At 39.0% G+C, this 20,064-nt stretch overlaps 1 protein-coding gene across 1 annotated transcript in view; it reads right to left on the bottom strand.

Annotated features, from left to right (window-relative positions):
- Positions 1–12,526, bottom strand: part of LOC127657160 (placenta growth factor-like) — a 48,891-nt gene extending 36,365 nt beyond the window's left edge. Inside the window, exon 1 of the mRNA XM_052145833.1 lies at positions 11,980–12,526. Within this exon, the coding sequence (XP_052001793.1) occupies positions 11,980–12,108 (129 nt within the window). The 5' untranslated portion in view covers positions 12,109–12,526. The remainder of the gene's footprint in view (positions 1–11,979) is intronic.
- Positions 12,527–20,064: the final 7,538 nt, after the last annotated feature.

Raw genomic sequence — 20,064 nt, forward strand, 5'->3', positions numbered from 1 at the left:
TAAGAAAATAAAACATTAAATATTATTATAGCTATTTCATTTGGTGCTGCTATGAACTTGACATTTTCATACTGCTCAAGGATGCAGTCCTTAGCTCATGCATTAATCAGTGCTGCACAGTTCCACACAGGATTGCTCACATTTTTATAACTTGAAGTTTAGTCATGAAACTCTACCTGGCGCAAGCTGTTTATTGTTAGCCAACCATCTTGCTCATTTGTGATGTGTTAAGCAACTTGGCTAGCATGGTGTAAGCTGATAGGTCCTTTGACATGTTATCAGTTAGCCATGTTGTCAACCTGTGAACAGTCTCTTTGTCTAACATTTAAATTGCTCAGTTTTGCTTTCAAACCTTCCTCCTCTCCAGCTTCACTTGTCTAAATTGGGATTGTATATATGTCTAATCATGCAGCAGCATGTCCAGTGATGGGCAGTAGCCCAAATAGCGAAGCTATCAGCTTAACTACATTTCTCAGTAGCGAGGTGGTAGCTTCGCTAGTTTTTAAATCAATTAGCTTTTCAGTAGCATAGCTGTATTTTTAATTAAGCTACACCGCTACATAATACCGTGTACCCGTTGTTTACTATCACTAGTTTTGAATCAGAAATCAATTTGAATGACTCAGAAAGCTCACAGATATGCTGTAGAATCATTTGATGCGCTCTCTCACTTGCCAGCTCAAAGAATATTTTAAAACGCTGGTTGGAGTGGATCTACAATCAATGGAAACAAAACCTGCAAATGCATCCTATAAATTTGCCAGTGATTATGAAGGTCTTTAGGAAGTTCAACATGTGTGCAGCTTTTAAGCAACAACAGCAGGTAAAGACATTTTATCACCAAAAGAGTATCAGAATAACACTTAGCCTACGTGAAAACACATAAAAAAGTACCATGGCATTACTATGTTTTTTGGGCATGTACCATTACCATAATACAATAGTATATGAATATGGTAATCATATATCAAATTACCTTGGTAGTACCATCTAATATCACAATTGCTATTGCCCAGATTTGCTAACAAACAGGGAATTGGCCTCTGATCAGAAGCTTCCTGTACATACAGAACGGCAAGACACAGAATAAAAGGATAAGATAAATTGTATGTATGCAGAATTTTATACAGGAATTTGCAAAGGAAATTATGTTCAAATGGGTATGGGTTTGAAGAGGTAGTAGTATAAATATGAATAATAACGTTAAAAAAAAATTATTTTTCATATTGAACACATGGCACAATGACGGTCCAAAATGCATATTAGGGTGCATCAAAAAATAATCCGCACAACTCCAGTCGCCAGATAAAGTTCTTCTGAACCCAAACGATTGATTATATTGAGAAACAAAACAATACTTATATACTTTTTAACTACAAATGTTTGCTTCCATACATCTCTGTGGTGCTCATGAGAGGGATGACGTAAGCTCATTGGTAAGTCACGCTTCACGTGGAAGAGGAAGCAGGAAACGCGTCATTGTTTACAATAGAAACTTGCACAGACCACAGACCAAGCACCGTTCACAAACCAAAACAGTCCAAAACAATTTCAAAACAATATAAAATAATTTCCAAATAAAAATAAAAAAAACATTACTGCAGTAAATCCTTTATTTCGGAGCAATGCTGTTGCATTATCTACTTGTGCTTTTACTTTAGCAGAAATATATAGGCTATATGACTGTCAGGAATTTAAACCGCACAAGTTGTAGTTATGCCAAGTTTACACTTTGGGGTGGCTGTGGCTCAGTTGATAGAGCGGGTCGGCCACTAATTGCAGGGTTCGCATCCCGGCCTACACGACTCCACATGCCGAAGTGTCCTTGGGCAAGACACTAAACCCCAAGTTGCTCCCAATGGCAGGCTAGCACCTTGCATGGCAGTTCTGCCACCATTGGTGTGTGTGTGTGTGTGTGTGTGTGTGTGAATGGGTGAATGAGTCACAGTGTAAATCGCTTTGAATACCGTTAAGGTTAAAAAGGCGCTATATAAGTGCAGACCATTTACACTACAACATTTTAAGCCGATTTTCGCCGAAAAATCGTAGGCAAATCGGAGCTCGTTCCCATCAGCCCTGTATGAACCATATAAGACGCGATTTGAGAGAAGCGCCGACGCATCGCCGATGTCAGCGAGATATCTAGGATGTTAAATATCTGGAGTTGTCTGCGATTCCAAATCGTGCAATGTGAAATATGTTTTGACTCAATACAACTGCAGCATTGACCAACAGCCAATGAGAGAGAGCAAGAAACGGAAATAGGAAGTTTCAGAGGGAGGATTCCTGATGTACCTCCAACAGAAAATCAACTAGCATGGCTGCGGTATCAAGAAAGTCTCATTGGACTGAAGAAATGGAGGAAAGATTTGTGGAACATTGGCAGGAGCACCAGTGCTTATATGATGTTTCATCTGAACTGTACCAACCGGGTGGAGAAAGAGAAGAGTTGGAGAGAAATTGCCAATTCTCTTGGAGAGTCAGGTAAGCAAATAGATAGATTTTTCAGTAGGAGGTACTTTTTCATATTGTAACCAATAAAAATATATGATGAAAAACATACACATCATATTCTGAAATGCATAACATATGATCATGGATTTGTTTTCGTATCTCGTATCACTTCTCACGTGTACTCTGTTGTGAAACATAATCTGGAGTCCAGGCAGAGTCATCAGGAATTCGTCACTAGTGAAATGTTTTGTAATGTGTCCACCCCTGTCGCAGATTCCTCGTGCAATTTGAAAATGCTACTACTTCCATGACAAGACAGACAGTTGTGTAATATGAGCAGTACCATGATCCAGCATCTTTGAAAGTCGTGTAGTGTGTAGGAGGCATTAGTGAAACCAAGTGCGAGAGCATTTACTGAGAATCAAAGGATTTACAGGGTTTACACGGTGAGATCAATGGTACAGGTGATATCACACAGAAGAGAAACTTTTACAAACTTATTTATGCAGGCATTGTTGAGTGAGTTAATTGAGTGCAGGTGTGGTGAATTAGAAATCCGGTTTAATTAGAAATGTGGTGAATTATCTTGCTGAGGGAGGCGTGAGATTGACACGCATTCACACGTTCCTGAGTTCACTGGAAAAACAGCACAGGCACAGCCGACGAATTCAGATAATGAGCCTTTGTTTCTTTCGATTGCCTGAAATCCTCAGGGGTAAAATGTTCACTGCACACCCTCCAATATTTGAGAGAATGTAGGGGTGTGCTGATATCCAGGTTCAGCTCGATAAGCCAGAGCTTCAATTGCTCATGATCATGTATAGGCAATCGATGAAATGTTATGATTTTTCCCGGCATGCACTTTCTTTGGGGTTTCTGACGGTTGACGCATCCAGGATACACACACCAAATGACCATTTTGAACAATACACTTATACAAATACTACAGCAAAGAAAATTTACATTTTATACAGCGCTGTTCCTCTTGTAAACAATGACACGCTTCCTGCCTCCTCCTCCACATGGCGCATGACCTAACCAATGAGCTTACGTCATCCCTCTCATGATCGCACATCACAGAGATGTACGTAAGTGAACATTTGTAGTTTAAAAGTCAAAAATAATCAATCGTTTGGGTTCATAAGAACTTTAATTGTCAACTGGAGTCTGTGTGGATTGTTTTGATGCACCCTAAATATGCATTTTGGACAAAGTACATTCACTTGCATTGTTTAAAGGAGGAGGCCTGAAATGAAATCCTAAAAATATTTTTTGAATAAGAAAGAAACTCTCACTCCATTTTTGGGTGAACTGTTCCTTTAATAAGCTAAATCATAGAAGAGTTGTCCTGACTGAACTACTGTTTTGTTCTGAAATGTAACTGATTGTTTCGGCGCTTAATACAGGACGTCCCTGCTAATGCAATAAAACTGGCAACCCTAACCGAGTACACGCATCTAAGAAAGAACATTGGCAACAACATCTTTTCACATAAGATCAGATGAACAAGAGATACAACAAAACTGGCATGATCTTCACTTTCTATAAAACAGACTCAAGAAGATTTCCCAAACAGAAAGCTAAAATGTCTGAACTAACACAAAAACTCAAAGATTCTCAAAATTCAAGAAACCTAGTCATGTTCAGGTGGACTACGATCAAAAACAAAAAACATGTAGAGCACCAGAATTCTAAAAGAAGACAATGTGCATGATGCAACGAGGAAGGAAATGAACAATGTCATGTCATATGACTAAAAATCACAACGTGTGAACACTGGGAGGAAGGAGTATGAATGAGCATGCAGAAAATGACACAGGAGACAGATGTGTAAAATAAGACAGGAAAAGAAGAAAATAGAATGGAAGGTCACAGGACCATTAGCAATGAACGAATTAACCTGCACATTCACACAGGACAAGCATGGTAAAGCAATCATGAAATATGTCACAGAATGGGCTGTCTGTGGAAGTGGTCCTGCTCTTTAGCCTGTCAGTCACACATGCTACAAGGTTATACACTTATTTGTACAGAAATACATCCTCAGAGAGAGAAAAAGAGACAGACAAGTCCACTCCTGCAACCTGTCACATCACAACACTAAGCAATCATGGAGAAGAAGACTATGAGTCAGTAATACCCTTTAATTACACCTTCTGAGATTTGAACTTACAACCTTAGGTTTAAAAGTTCAGTTCTCTGACCACTAGACCACACCTACAACATTAAAGGGTTAGTTCTCCCAAAATGAAGATTCTGTAATTTTTTACTCACCGTCATGTCATTCCAAACTCGTATGACTTTCTTTCTTCTGTGGAACACAAAAGGAGAATTTTAGCAGAATGTCCGGTTGTTCTTTTCCGTACAACGACAGTGAATGGGGACTGATGTTGTCAAGCTCGGAAAATGACAAACTAGCGTATCATAAATTATCATAAAAGTAGTCGATAAAACTTGTGAATAATATTCCAAGTCTTCTAAAGTCTTTTTTGCGAATGAAAATGCAGAAATGTATGATGTTTTTCACAGGAAATCTTAGACTGGCAAATCTGAGTGCTGATATTTATTATAACCTGTATCAAGCTTTTCTATGCTCACCACAATGCTTCAAGCGATGGTAAAGTGAGAGAAAATGCTGACGGGTTTTTGTAATGAGTGATGTTTGCCTTTTCTTTGGAACCATTTTCTCTAGCAGCAAAGAAATGCACAAACTAACTGGCCAAATTTGGTCTGAAAGGTTAGCAACTCATTATTACTATAACCAGTCATACTGTTTCCACACTAATACGGGACACTTGAGCATTTTGAGCGATTCAATTTGGGACATTTCGCCATCGGGGGTCCCCATCAAGCGTGTCGCCATCCTACCATTGGCCCTTTGGGCATTATGCGGCTTAAATATGGGACACAATGCATTCAAAATGGGATGTTTCACTTTTCAGTGAAAGTCATACGGGATTGGTCATACATGTTTGGCTTTGAAGGACATGAATGTGAGTAAATACATTTAATTTTTTGTTTAAACTACTCCTTTAAGCACCTTGATGGTAGCTTGTATAAATCAAACTTGTTGGGTTTACAGCCAACTTGTCTCTACTACACCACATTACTGACATTAAAGCACAACCATTCCTGAATGACTCCTTCTGAGGTTTAAACCTGCAATTGTTAGGCTGCAGTTTTTTCACCACTAAGCAACACCAACCCCATTAAATCCATCTTCCATGAAGACACATATCTAGAAGTAGAGAGTTATGAAATTGAATACCTGACACTCTCCTAATGATTTTCTTCTTGATTAGGTTTATTAATCTAATGATAATTTAATAAGGGAACCACAACCATTAAAACAAATTCCATTTCATTTGCTTGTTTGAAATTTCGCTGGAAATAGTGCTGGGAACGTCAGAAGATAATGCCGTTCAAGAAATGGTGATGTAGCAATTGCTTCCATTTTGGAAACATCATAACTGGTGACACGTAAGCTTATGCTGACACATGGCACAACAATGACACATGGAAGAATTTTTCCCAGTGCCTGACTCAACATATTTTGGGAAAACCGAGCACTCCACCCGACGCAAGAGGGCAGGAGAAGACATTTATAAATGTTTTCACAACCACATGGGCAATAAATACTTTTACATTCTGTTTGCCTTTCTCCAGAAATGGTTAATGGTGGCAAAGCAGATGAGACAGACAGGACAGGGCAGACAGACTGCACAAAGGAGACATTTCTCTCTTGAGAGGGAAGACACCACATGGGAGGGAGCTCACATTATGCAGCACAGACACTGTCCTGGTCCATTGGGAAATTCCACAATTTATTCCACCCAGGGGCACAAGATGATTTGAATGCACTGCATTGACAAGTTAGAAATGGCTAGGTGGCCAGTCTGTATGGCAAGGGATTTAATTAAGATTTGGTATAGCACCATACTAAAAATAGGAGCACCTGGCATTAAAAGGTGTTCTAAACCCCTGGCATAATACAAACGAGACAGCTTCTGTGTGTGTTTACATTGCAGCATTGAAACTGTAGCTTCTCAAACTGCAAGCCATAATTTAAATAACTTAGTTTAACTTTTTGGTGCATCAAATGCTCTCCATAACAACTAGGCTTTCACATGAGTAGGCATTTAAAGGGTATTTTATGTGTAATCTTTTGCATTTAGAATATTCAAAACCAAGCTCTCTTTATAGGCAGTTTTTTAAGAATATAATGCAGTGCATCTGTTCAGAAATTTGCATTTTGGCACCTCTTATACAAATAAATATTTGAAGTGAAAAAAAGAAGAAAAAAAAAAACCTTAAATGCAATAGCACTCCTTTTTTAACTAACCACAAAATTGGACATTGTGATGCTGCATCAGATTTTGAATAATAAAGCTAGAGCTTCAAATGTGAGGCAGTTTTTGACAGTTCTTTTCAGACTTTCAGTAAATGTTTTTAAATACCCATAATGAGATTAGGATCGTTCTTAGAAGCAAATGGCAACATTGGGGACCACTTTGTTTGCATTCATATGCGGCTTCGTCAGATATCATCTTGTGAGTTACTGAATTGCATCTTTAGAGTGCGTGCAAGTGTGTTTTCTTTCTCTTTCGCAGACATGTCAAAGGCATACTAGGCTTTACGCCACTTTTCACCCTTTCTGTTGAGACGAGAAATGTGCTGGACAAAACATACAATCTCACATTGATGTGTTCAGGAACTTATTTTAAATCATTCCTAACTTAAGAAGGCTTTGCATAGATGCAGTTTTTCCACAAACAGGAACACAATAACATTTGGGGACCTTACTCAACATTTAATGTGTGTGTGTGTGTGTGTGTGTGTGTGTGTGTGTGTATATATATATATATATATATATATATATATATATATATATATATATATATATATATATTTCTGAGATGGAGTTTACTCACACTTAAGCATGTGTGAAATTATTACACCAGTAATATCAAATTTTTTTTAAAGATTGCTACATCCAAAAACTCCAGAAATATGTAACATATTTTTTTTTCCAAATCCCAATCTTAGAGAAAGCAAAGAATGTGAAACACAATGTAGAAAACAACCGTGACAGAAAAGTAAAGAATATCCTTTCATTTGCAAAGACAACAGTGTCTGGCAAAGTGGAAAAGGTATTAACCGAATGAATGCCTCTATGGTAACTTCATTGAACATTTATCAAGATGGTAAGCTGCGATAAGATAGTAGGACTCCCGTTCATTTTTACAGAGGAAGTCTCTGATTGAAACTTGTTTTAATATAATCACCAGCAATAGTAACAACAGTGCTTGCAACTTCCTGTAACTCCTGACATAAAGTAGTTCTGTGAAGCAGTTTGCCGCAAACACAAGAGAGACAAGAGGATACACCTGGTCTACAGCCAATGACATCAGACATGGCTTTAGCGTCTTTTGAAAAATGGAGGCCTAAAGCATTAATGGGGTCTGGATGCTGCTGGTCGTGCTTAGCATTGCTCCATTAGGAGGATTAATATTAAATAAAGATAGAACATTGATACACTTGGCATGGATTCCCCGCCCACCCATGAGAGGCAACAAGTCCAAGTTGCCATAGTTACGTGTTTATTTCAATGGAGAAAATTAAGCAAATTTTCATATAAATTTGCAGGTAAAAGGTAGGGATGAGCAAAACTACCAATTTAAAACTATGAATTGACTAGTCTGTGCTTTGTCTGAGCTATTAGTCAGCTAGTCGGTGTTAAAGACACCATGTTTAATTAGGCTGCATTATGTCCATGTTACCCAACCAGATGCGTTTCAGAAGGATATATGGACACTGAGCCCTTTAACAGGATAAGTAATGGATATTAAAATAGGCTAAATCATTTTAACCTCTTATCCCACAAAACTATTGAAGTAGGAAAAGTAAGAAACACAAAAAGCTCCAATACAGAGCAGCACAATACCGCTTATGCACACACATCCTGGACACAGAATGGCATGCTTTAATGTAACCAAAGCGCTTGAGGTCAGAGGGTAAGCCTCACTGCGCATTCAAAAGTGCAAAGCTGTTAGATTATATACATTTTGTGGGGATGCATCCACAGTAGTTCACAGCACCTAACATGTTAATGAGCCTTTTTTACTGCTAAGGCAGCGTGAGGAAGAATCTGCAGAATACTCTTCACCATGGGCGTCACTTTGTTTTAGAAAATGTGGGTACAGTTGGTGGGGAGATTGATATGTCATGAAGTTGCGAAACTCATGAAATTGAATTAGGTTATGTTCAGATAGTGTGAAATAATCTTTTATGTTTTGATAAACATTCATTCTTGATGACCAATTCAAGCGCTCCAATAAATATTTTACAAAATGTATTTCATAACTCTAGATCTGTACATCTAAAACTGTCAGTACTGGGATTTTGTGGATAAATACATGGTAACGCATGAGACAGAATCACTGATCTCATAGTAAAGTTTTTGTATCTAGTATAAGGACTTCCATGTTCTAATGCGACCTAATATAACGTTTAATTTTAATGAACGAAGTTTGCATCTGTATGTTAGATGATCATGAACTGATACACATCTTTGTTGCATTTTACTTTACAATTTAACTGAAAAGAAGTGCGAGCTGCACAACGGCGGAGCGAGAAGAGTACGCAACTGAATACACGAGAGAACATTGCTAATATCTCTAAATGTAAAGAATGAAAGAGATGAAACTTCTCAGATAGAAAACCTGTTTGTATGGAAACTACACCTGTTTGTGTAGCTTCCTATATTTATATTTCAATCATTGTATTAGCATTAATCTTAGCATTTAATTTTTTTTATTAAATTAAAACAATTTTCATCAGAGAGATGATTGTAAAATTGATTAGCTCAAGAATCACTATTTGTAACAGAATACATTTTTTATCCATCCCTATATTGGGTTAGTTACTCAAAAAAGTAATCCACTACAAATTAATAATTACTTCTCTTAAATTTTTATACAATAACTGACTTTACTGATTAATTCTTTGAAAAAGAATTCATAACTTATTACTTTTAAGTTTGGTTCTAAAACAATTTTCCGTTTTGTTTTTCCGTTCAGCGAATTTGTACATAAATAAATAAGTTTTAGGAGTATGCTTTACCCAAGTAATGTACTTAAAAGTAATTAACTTAACAGAAAGTCAGTAACTGTAATCTGATTACAAGAATTTAAAATGTAATTTACACTACTTTTTGTACTCAAATTAATTTGATTACAATCAGGGTTTGAAATTAACAGTGACTCTTTCAAGGTTTTTCCTGCATTTAAAATTCTGTGAATTTTGGCCGACTCAGAGCTGCTGCCGAAGTAAATTTAAATTTCATCTCACACCAAGTGCTGTATAACTAAAAGTACTAAATATGCCTCTCTTAGCTGCGATAAAGATCGCCAGTGCTCTGGGACAGCGCAGGGTGAAATCTTGCGTAATTCAGATGGGCTTCACTCGATATCCTGATGACCGGCGGAGACCACAAAACTTATGTGACTATTTAAATTCCACAGAGAACATTCTAGTATAAAGCCCTATATGGAGGAACTCAAACTGCTAGACAGCCCCTAAAGTATAACATTTTAACAGCACTTGCCCCTACAGTCTGTTAAAGGCTAAATGGGGGATCTTTGTTTACTACAGTAAAACTAATTGGTAGGCCTATCTTGTAGATTCATATAAAATGTGCACTCTGTAATTTTTTCCAAATTACAAAAGTTTAACTCCTAAAGACATGAATTGTAATTTTGCAATATACTGCATGTCAGACATCATGAACACTCACATTAAAATAAAGACTCCAATGATATCAGTAACCTTACAAAGCTATTTTATTCTACATGGAGAGGGTCTGCACATGGGGGCTGCCATGACCAGCCGAATACTACTCACTTAATCTCAGTAACCGTACTGTCATTAGACAAGTTCACTCATTGATTCAAGTAATCATGGCTGACTGGGAATACTACATTTCTACAATGGCATCTGAAACTGAAAACTATTGATTTTAAATGATGCTGCATCCAAGCCACTAGGTGTCAGTGTCCGTCCAAGATTACACAAAGACAAAAGATACTGAGTGCACCTTTAAAAGCTAAGACCGCTTCTGTGACAGAGCTGAAAGATATCAAGATATTAAAGGAAGTGCTGCCTCAGCTGAATTCGTCCAGTTGCTTTATAATAATCAGATGCTCTTTTATCTCAAGAGCATTTGACCAAAAATGACACTTAAAAAATGAACTGTAGTGGTACCATAATACAGTGATGAAATATCCGATGGTAATACAATGGAACTGTGACCATGGTACAGAATCTTCACATACATCATACTATTTACATGGTATTCCAGGGTACTTTAAAGAACTCTATGATATTACAATTGTACATGTCCGAAAAAGTCAATGTTATCAATGGACCATGTTCAAAAAGCCATGGAGTTAAAGAAGCTGATGTGGACTCTCCTGCCAACATTCCTCTTTACAGCCAGGACTCGGCTTTTCCATATCACTTGATGTGAGGTACTTTATCTTAAGCTTAGGGACAATGATCCTCTTATTCTCTGAAACTGGAAATTTCAAAGTGGATAGACAGATATGTGGACCTTTGTCATTAAAATACTTCCATATTGGAGTAGTTGTAGTGAGCAAGAGCACATGCTGGTTCAGACAGTTGTCTGAGAGACTGACTTTTTTTTTCAAGTTTTATGGCCAGAATCTACTAATAGCCCAATCTGCTAATTTGTCTCTCATTATAATGGACAACAGTCGACAACATGTTAACCTGACTGTCTAATTTGATGATTTTGGCATTCATTTCCTTCCTTGAGTATTGTTTGATGAACACATCCCTATGGCAGACGCCTGTGGATGAAGGGGTGATGCCGTTCGTCACGTTTCGTTTCATGACTCAACGCTTTTTCTATGACAGCAGTTTAGAGAGGGATCAAGTTTTAGAAGGCGTTATAAAAACAGCCGACTGTGAGGCTTTACCGCCGTGAGAAAGGTAATCTGGCTCCATTCATTCAGCCAATTCTTTTATGGCTGCTGTCAAACTGCACGTAGACAAATCCACATCACTCGCCCTTTTTTATTTCATTAATTAGAAATGAAGCCTACATTGAATATCCATATGCTGACAGTAATACGCTAATAGTAGCCTAATTACAAGGATTTTAAACAGTAACGTTCATATTAACAGACTGAAATATGTAGGTACTGTTCACACCGGACGCGTTATTTCGTCAAAAAAAAATTAATAAAAACAAATGTCCGAGCTCAACGGAATTACACGTCTTAGGACAGGTATGGTCAAAGTTTAATTACTTTTTACTTTAAACGCCGTCTTAAAACATAGCAAAGTTGTTCGTCTAAGCAAGGCATGATTAACCGTTGATAATTAGCACTGAGGGAAGGCAGAACGGTACTGTGTGAACGACCCCTTGCAGTGTAGAAGTGGAGGGTGTAACTAGCCTATATGTAGGTTACCTTTAATAAAGTACTGCCCACGAATGCTCACCTGTGCAGGTAAAAGGCTCAACTGGACCGCAGCAACTATGTGCAACAGTGACGTCAAGTAACTCATCTCGAATGCCAAGACTAGTCGAAAGCCAGGTTTAAGCGTAGAGATATCCAAACAGTTGTCCATCTAAACAGTAGGCTAATGTCAATGTTCAAATTTAAGCAAATAATCCTGAAAAATGGGTTTGGGATGGAGCAGCTCGTGCCTTCGTCGTCTGCAGGGAAATGCGTTACACAGCTTTCTCAAAGTGATAAGATAAAACGAAGACAAAAAGCGCAGGAAATTGTGCTTAATATTGCGAATATGTTTTTCTGTTTCATAAAAGTAGCTTGAAATGGTAACAAATCTCTTAGTTGCATCATTTCACGCATAAATCACCGGCAAAAATAGGTCCTTATTTGTGAACAATGTCATTTTAATTATTGTTTGCTGGTTTTAATCGTCCTCACGCGCCACTGGAAATCCAGCGTCTGTTTCCACGTGAAAGATTCCTGCTCGCGCATTTCCCAAATAGAGTGGCACACTTCCACACGAGCGCCGTGACTACCTTTCAACAAAGTTGGTCATTTAAATCTCCTCCTCCTAAAGCCCTGCTCATATTCATACTGTCCTCCTAATGCCCTCCCCTCCATGGTCTCACATCTTAAACGTTATTTCCCTTTTCCACTGGATCAATAAACTTATATTTTGCATAAGTACATACATAAAAATATTAGACAAGAACTGCACTTTATCTTACACTGTAATACAGTTTTTACTTGAATGTGCTTCATGTGCTAATGTCTAAACAAACTGGCTTTCCATTCCAGTCAAAACTACTATTTCATATAACTGAATCAACTTGATTACATTCATTTACACCAACAAAAGTGTCAGAATAGAACAGGCAATTATTAAGCATTAAGCCAAATGCATAAATGTAAATTTACTTTTTATTAGGTAACATCTGCCTCTTCATATGTAGAATTGTTAATTGTTCTCAATATTACACTTAGCATATACTGACACATCTTTTACAGGAAAAGCAACAAATAAACATATTGTAGAATTGTTCTCACACTGAAAAATGTTATTCTAAAAAATTACTTCATGTGGTCAAATCTAAACGAATTGGTTTGATGCAATAAAAAAAAAAAATAACAGGTTTACAGATATTGATGTACAATCTCAGCTGTGACTTTCCATTCATTGTAGCTTTTAACCCTTTAATGCATTTATTAAATCACAAATTAAAAACTGTTCCTTTATTTCAAAACAAGAATGATGTATTTTGTGTTACATATCTGCCAACTGCAGTCAGAGATAGCAGTAAATATAAAGATGTGCTTGAATTTATGTTGTCATAAATTAAAAACACAATGACATATAAAGATGAGGAAAGTCACACATTATTATGAGCAATGGTCTACGGATAATCATCCCTGGTGGTTTGGATGTAATGTCACGTACATTTTTTTAAATAATTGTATTATTTATAATGTTAGTAAAGTTTTTATTTTTGTACCAAAACATAATTAGTCATAATTTAGTAAAATATGATCATTTTCGCAGTTTCTGGCCTTATGTTTTTGGCCTTGGTGTCTCCTTTACAGTTCAATGTAAATGCCCACTTGTATGATTGGCTTACATCGCACAGCCCCTCGAATTCAGCCATATACACCGATCAGTCACAACATTAAATCCACCTGCCTAATATTGAGTAGGTTCAAAACAGCACCAACAAGCATTTTAGAATAGCATTCAATCACTCTCATTCTCACCTCTTTTATCAACAAGGTGTTTCCATCTGCAGAACTGCCGCTCACTGGATGTTTTATTTGGTTTTGGCACCATTCTGAGGAAATTCTATAGACTGTTGTGTGTGAAAATCCCAGGAGATCAGCAGTTACAGAAATACTCAAACGCCTTGTTCATAAGAGAGGTCAGCAGAGAATGTCCAGATTGGTTTGAACTGACAAAGTCTATAGTAACTCAGATAACCACTCTGTACAATTGTGGTGAGAAGGACTTGTTCACAAGCAATCCACGCTTATGTGAGCTGAAAACAAATATAATACACGCTGAAATGAGCCAAACACTGAAATGCTGAAATATGCTGAACACGCATAATACAATCCACGGTGAAACATGATACACACACGTATCATCCTGCACTGATGCGATCAGGAACTTTGTTAAACTTCAATTTCAACAGAGGCCAAAGCAGAGATGCTGGACATTACAGGTGTGATATTTCATATCTTTCATTGTCTGTTTACTCTCAATAAGACGCGGTTCTCCTAGCCAGTGGCAGCAATGTAATGGAGCAAAACACATGCATTTTTAAAAGTTGAGCTTTTACTACTCTTAAAAAAGAATACATCAAAATGGTCAAAGATGTCATCTAGTGCATGTTAACATAGACCAAATAATTTAAAATTGCAACATTTTGTCCAGGACGCAGTTAACTCAAAACAGCAATGTGTAAAATGGTGGTTTCCTTTTATAGATACCCAATAGATAATGGTCAAAGCAGTTCGTCTATTGCATGTTTATGTAGAAAAACTTTTAAAAACAGTCCTGATGGACAGTAGAATGTGTCCCCTTTGGTGTAGAGAAATAGTAGTCCCGTGTTGTTCTCTCTTCTTCACTTTTCTGACTGAGTGCCAGTGTGTGGGCCAAGGGTGCGATCATGTAAAAGTAGTCGTTGATGTTTTTTTTTGTGGTAGAGGCATGTGCTGATGTTTTCATCTGTGTGATGTCACAAAGTAGGGAAAATCCAAAAGCCACGTTTTTGTTGCTTGATTGAAATAAATCCTCTTTTTTATTGTATTGGGGTGGACGTTTTAAGTTCTGAAACTTACAGTCTGTTGTATAGTACAGTGAACTCTCACATGTGAAAAGATCATGGAAAATTTGATTCCTCATGCCATGACCGATGTAAACATTTGTCAAATGTAGTGGATGACATCACGCATCAAATGCATAACTACATCTCCCAGTTCAGTTCCCTCTCATCATACTGACACAAAACTCATGTTCTTGCTATGTTTGGCACTTGCTATTGCGTCATAACACAATAAAAAAACCTGAAAGCAAGCATGTTGATGTTGGTCTGTTAAGCACTGGTTTATGAAGCCAAAAGTCCCAGAATTCATTCTGAATTCTGGGTAGAGCTGTATGGGTTCCACAGTCAGACCAGAAAAAGCACAATCTCAGAATAGCCCTGAGAAACAAACACTATCCTTCTCTGTACATGCTGTTTTCAAATAATGTGTAGCCTACCAATAGTGAAGCACTGTCACGGTGTATACAAGCCTATGTGTGTGTGGCTAGAGCCATGGGGTGAGCTATAAGGATTCTTTTCTAGCGCACACAATGTTTATATACAAGGATGTGGTATTTGCAGTAGCGCTGGAATGCACAGGGGCATGGAGATTCTTCAGTTTCACTGCATTCTTCACATCATGTTGACTGACAGGGTTTCAACGTGCTGTTGTAAAGAGCACGCTTTGGTAGATGGTGTCAGCAAACAGTGTAAGTTCCGCTGCCTCCCATTCCAACAGCACTTGCTCTTGTGCACCAGCCAAATAGAAGAAATTGGTTTTTCAGCATAAAATGATCTAAGACTGAAATTCTTAATAGACATGCCCAATGAATCATTTACCCACAGATATGTCAGAGGTTTCTGGGGGCATGAGGAGATATATATATATATGTTTAGCAAACTTTTTTAAAATTAGAAATATGTTTTAAGCAAAGCTATGTATGGGGAAAAAGGGACTTAATACAGTATATATTTATTTTGGAGTTAATCAGTTCATAGTAACCCGGGAATGCTTGTGTAGATATTAGGTTTGCTAATTTTAAGATTTTTTTTTAATCTACAATCGTTAACGTTACTGAATTCAATTAATCGATTAATCATTAACAAAAATAACTGTGAACAACTTGAAACAAAAAAATAAAAGGCATATTTTTGCCTTTCACATTCAGAATATGAAAGTGGAGATTTATAGTAAAAAAGGACTTAAATATTTATCTGTTTCTCACCCACACCTATCATATCGCCTTTATAGACATAGATTTAACCAGTCATATGGATTACTTTTATGCTGCTGTGGCAGGGGCGAAGGGCGGGGCCGGGTCGTGATCCTACACACCCGGTCCCATATTAGGCTAATTAAGCCTCCGAGGGATAAAGGTCGACTGCAGAGGATCGTGCAGGAGAGAGAGATCGTTAACGGACAAGTCCGTCATGTGTGTGTTTATGTTGTCTTTTAAGTTTATCATTAAACCATTATTTATATCGTCAAGCCAGTTCTCGCCTCCTCCTTTTTATTGATCCCTTACACTGGTGTGTAGGATCATGACCCGGCCCCGCCCTCCACCCTGCCACAACTGCCTTTAAGTGTTTTTGGAGATTCAAAGTTCTGGCCATCATTCACTTGCATTGCATTGACCTACAGAGCTGAAATATTCTTCTAAAAATCTTTGTTTGTGTTCAGCATAAGAAAGAAAGTCATACACATCTGGGATGGCATGAGAGTGAGTAAATGATGAGGGGAATTTACATCTTTTATGCATTAGTGTTAATAATAACTTGGATAAAAGTTACAAATTTAAGTTAATTAAAACTTCACTGGATTGTGGGAATATTTCAGCCCTAGCTTTTAGAAGTCAAATAATAACATGCTGTTTGAATACAGTTGAAAACATACCTCCAACTAGTGATGGTGAGATTTCATGTACCTGCATGCTCTCCCGGCAGGAACTTTCATGATTTTCGTTGTGGAAGATACAGGGAGACTGGCAGATCAACAATCCTTGTTGTCACGTTGTACTTCTAACACACTATCACAGTTTATGCAGCCAAATTAATGTTCATTTATAGAGAAACATTGACACCCGCTTCTTTACAAGCAAGGAAGTGAGAGATGCACATCTGTATGTTGTTATATGTTGCTGACAGGATGTGATATGCAGCTTGCAAGTGGCAGTGCAACCTCTAGAGGTGGATGACTATGTAGACAGTCTTTTCTCTATCTGCTGGTATGATTGCTTGAGCACAACAGTCTGTTTTTTTTTTTTTTTAGCCCAGGTGTCACAAAGATTTAACATTCTGAACAAATTCAGGTTGCAAAGAGGGGACAGTTACAATGATTAACATAATTCCAGATTGTTCTGCAACAAGCAAAGTTTCAGCGCTTGATAAACGGCAGTGTTTTTTCCCTTCTGCTCTTGGGTGCTGAGGGCCCGCCGTGTTTATTGTTATAATACGAATGTTGCCTACGATGATTACATAAAATACAGCCTCGGCATCAGAATATAAACTCCAGATGAATGTAAATAAGACAGGAATATATCACTTAACCAATATCACATGAGCAAGAGTGCGATATGGCCCTACATCAGCACTGCTCAGTTTACCTACGGCACTTGGCCTACAGATTCGTGCCTGCGGCCGAATCACAGCAGTGCTGATTTAGGGACATATAGCATGATTGCGAGTGTGATATTGCTTATATACAACAGTTCAATGAACAAGTACATTTTAAACAATTAGAAAAAACTGAGTACAATCATAAAAACGCATTTGAGCATGGAACTACTTTCATAAGCGGTGGATCAGAATCTGCTGTTGCTGGTTCAAACCAAATTATGCATCCAAGCCTCCATTAGTAATTAAAAAATGTCACTTCAGAAATAGTATCGTGGCTGTGCTGTTTCTGTTATTGGATAAACAAGGATGGATGGATGTATGTGTGTGTGTGTGTGTGAGAGAGAGAGAGAGAGAGGGAGACGGAGCATGTGTGATCAACTGTTGCTACACCCAAGCAGAGATACTGTCAGCTTTCTGAAGATCAGCTTTCTCAATGGTAAAATAACCGTCCAAGCGGGGGTATTCCTCTCTATTTCGAATCATTCCCTAAATCAGTCTGTTGTGTCTCTCAGCTGTGATGAGCTGTAATGCTGAAGTTGTTCGTTTAAAGCCGTTTAAAGCTATTTCCTAGCTTTAGTAATGTAGTGCTGTTCTATGTAAGCAATGACTAACGGATTCACTTCACACCAACTGGCTCATATTACACACAAAAATTATCTTTTGCCAACACCTGCTGGCTAACATATGTAATGTAAAAGAAAGATGTAAAAAGAGACACATAGCTTACAGTACATCTCTTAACACATCTGCAATGCTTTTCCACTTTTGTTTAGGACGACAAACACAAGCAGATTGATACACACAATGATGTGTCCGAGGGCTGATGTGTCAGATCATCAGTGCTCATGGAACGTCTCTTGTCCAATCAGATTCGAGGACCGGAACTAACTGTTGTTTATTATTGTATACAACAAATCCTCAAAATAATACTAATAATACTATATCATATTATATTGACAAACTGGACAACAATAAAAAAAAATTGGTTAATAATATTAATAAATTAATCCATAATGTTACTGGGTGAATTAGTAGGATTTACACACACACACACACACACACACACATTTTTTTTTGTAAAAATATATGTAGGTAAATATTGTTCCCCGTCGGTCGCTCGCTCGTCTTTCTTGAGAGCCTCGCGTATCCCTGAACTTGAGAAAAGGCCAATGAGAAATTGGCAGACAGAATTTTCATGTCCCTCCCCCTGACATACGGGTATAAAAGGAGGGAATCATGCATCGGTCCATTCAGATTTTTTCTTCGGAGCCGAGCGCTTGTGTGATCAGCGAGCTGCTGTCACTTACTGTTCCAATCATCTCTATAGAGTGTACACTGTTGGATCTACGGCGCATATCAGCGGCTTTCTCCTTCTCTGCCCCTTTGCCCCTGCGCTTCTAAAAGAGAATATTTTCTTAAAAGAGTTTAATTTCTCTAAAAGAGCAATACACACCTTTTCAGGACACGTATTTATAAAGATGTCCTTCCGCCCCTAATTCCTGGATGCGGTAGATTTCTCTCCGCTCCTGACGGTCACAGATGCTGCCTTGTGTGTCCGGGCAGCGATCACACCGAGGCAGCATTTGTGGTGCTCACTTCGAGAACCTCACCATGGCAATGTTGCGGTCACAGCTTTTCTTCTAAAAGAGGAACGCCAATCCAGCCGCCCCCCCCCCCCGTGCCGCTCATTCTTTCCACGGGATTGAGGACGACCTGGCTGGCGATGGAGGCAATTTGGGGATGGCAGCATGCTTCGTTTCGCCGAGTAGATCAGCACGAACCACCCGCCCCACAGCACACTCGTTGACTTCCGTACAGGCTCAAGGTGAGAGCGGCTCGCCTCACGGCCCGTCTGCTTACTCCCTCGAGCCCCCCAAGCTGGATAATGAGTTCAACGCTGCATCGGAGAGCGTTCCGGCATGTGATGCAGAAGATTTGATTGGACTGCCGCCTTCGGATCGGCACGCCCAGATGGCCGACATGCTTGCCCGGGCCGCCGTCAGCGTGGGGTTGGACTGGAACCCTCCGTCCTCCCCACAGCCTTCACGGCTAGACGATTGGTTCCTCGGGTCCAGACGCCGCTCACAGCCACGCCCGGAGGTGCATTATGAGCTGACGAGGTCATGGAGGGCACCTTTCACTGCCTGCAACCTGCCTTCACTGCCTACATCCGCTCTCACTACCCTTGTTATGGTGGGCCGCCTCTGCACTGCATGCCATGGCCCTCTTGCAAGTTCACCAGGCCAAGGCACTCAAAGATCTGCACATGGGTAGTCCTGACCCCAATTTGTTGCAGGAACTGCACTCAGTGACCGACCTCGCCCTCAGGGCCACGAAGGTCACAGCGCGGACACTCGGGCAGGCGATTGCTACCCTCGTGGTCCATGAATGTCATCTCTAGCTGAACCTGGTAGAGACGCGGGACATGGACAAAGCACGCTTCACCCCAGTCTCCCAGTTCGGTCTATTCAGCGACACCGTGGAGGACTTCGCCCAGCAGTTCTCACCAGTGAAGAAGTGTGGCCCGTGCTCCGTCTGCTCGCCGAGGGTGTCCTCCTGCGGCTCCCAGACGACAGACAGCTATGCACCAACCTGGGCCCAGCTCTCAGCCCCAACGTCAAGTCTTCCGAATGTCCTCGAGGACCCAGAAGGCTCCCAAA

This window comes from Xyrauchen texanus, chromosome 16, assembly GCF_025860055.1.
Source record: "Xyrauchen texanus isolate HMW12.3.18 chromosome 16, RBS_HiC_50CHRs, whole genome shotgun sequence".
Taxonomy (NCBI): domain Eukaryota; kingdom Metazoa; phylum Chordata; class Actinopteri; order Cypriniformes; family Catostomidae; genus Xyrauchen; species Xyrauchen texanus.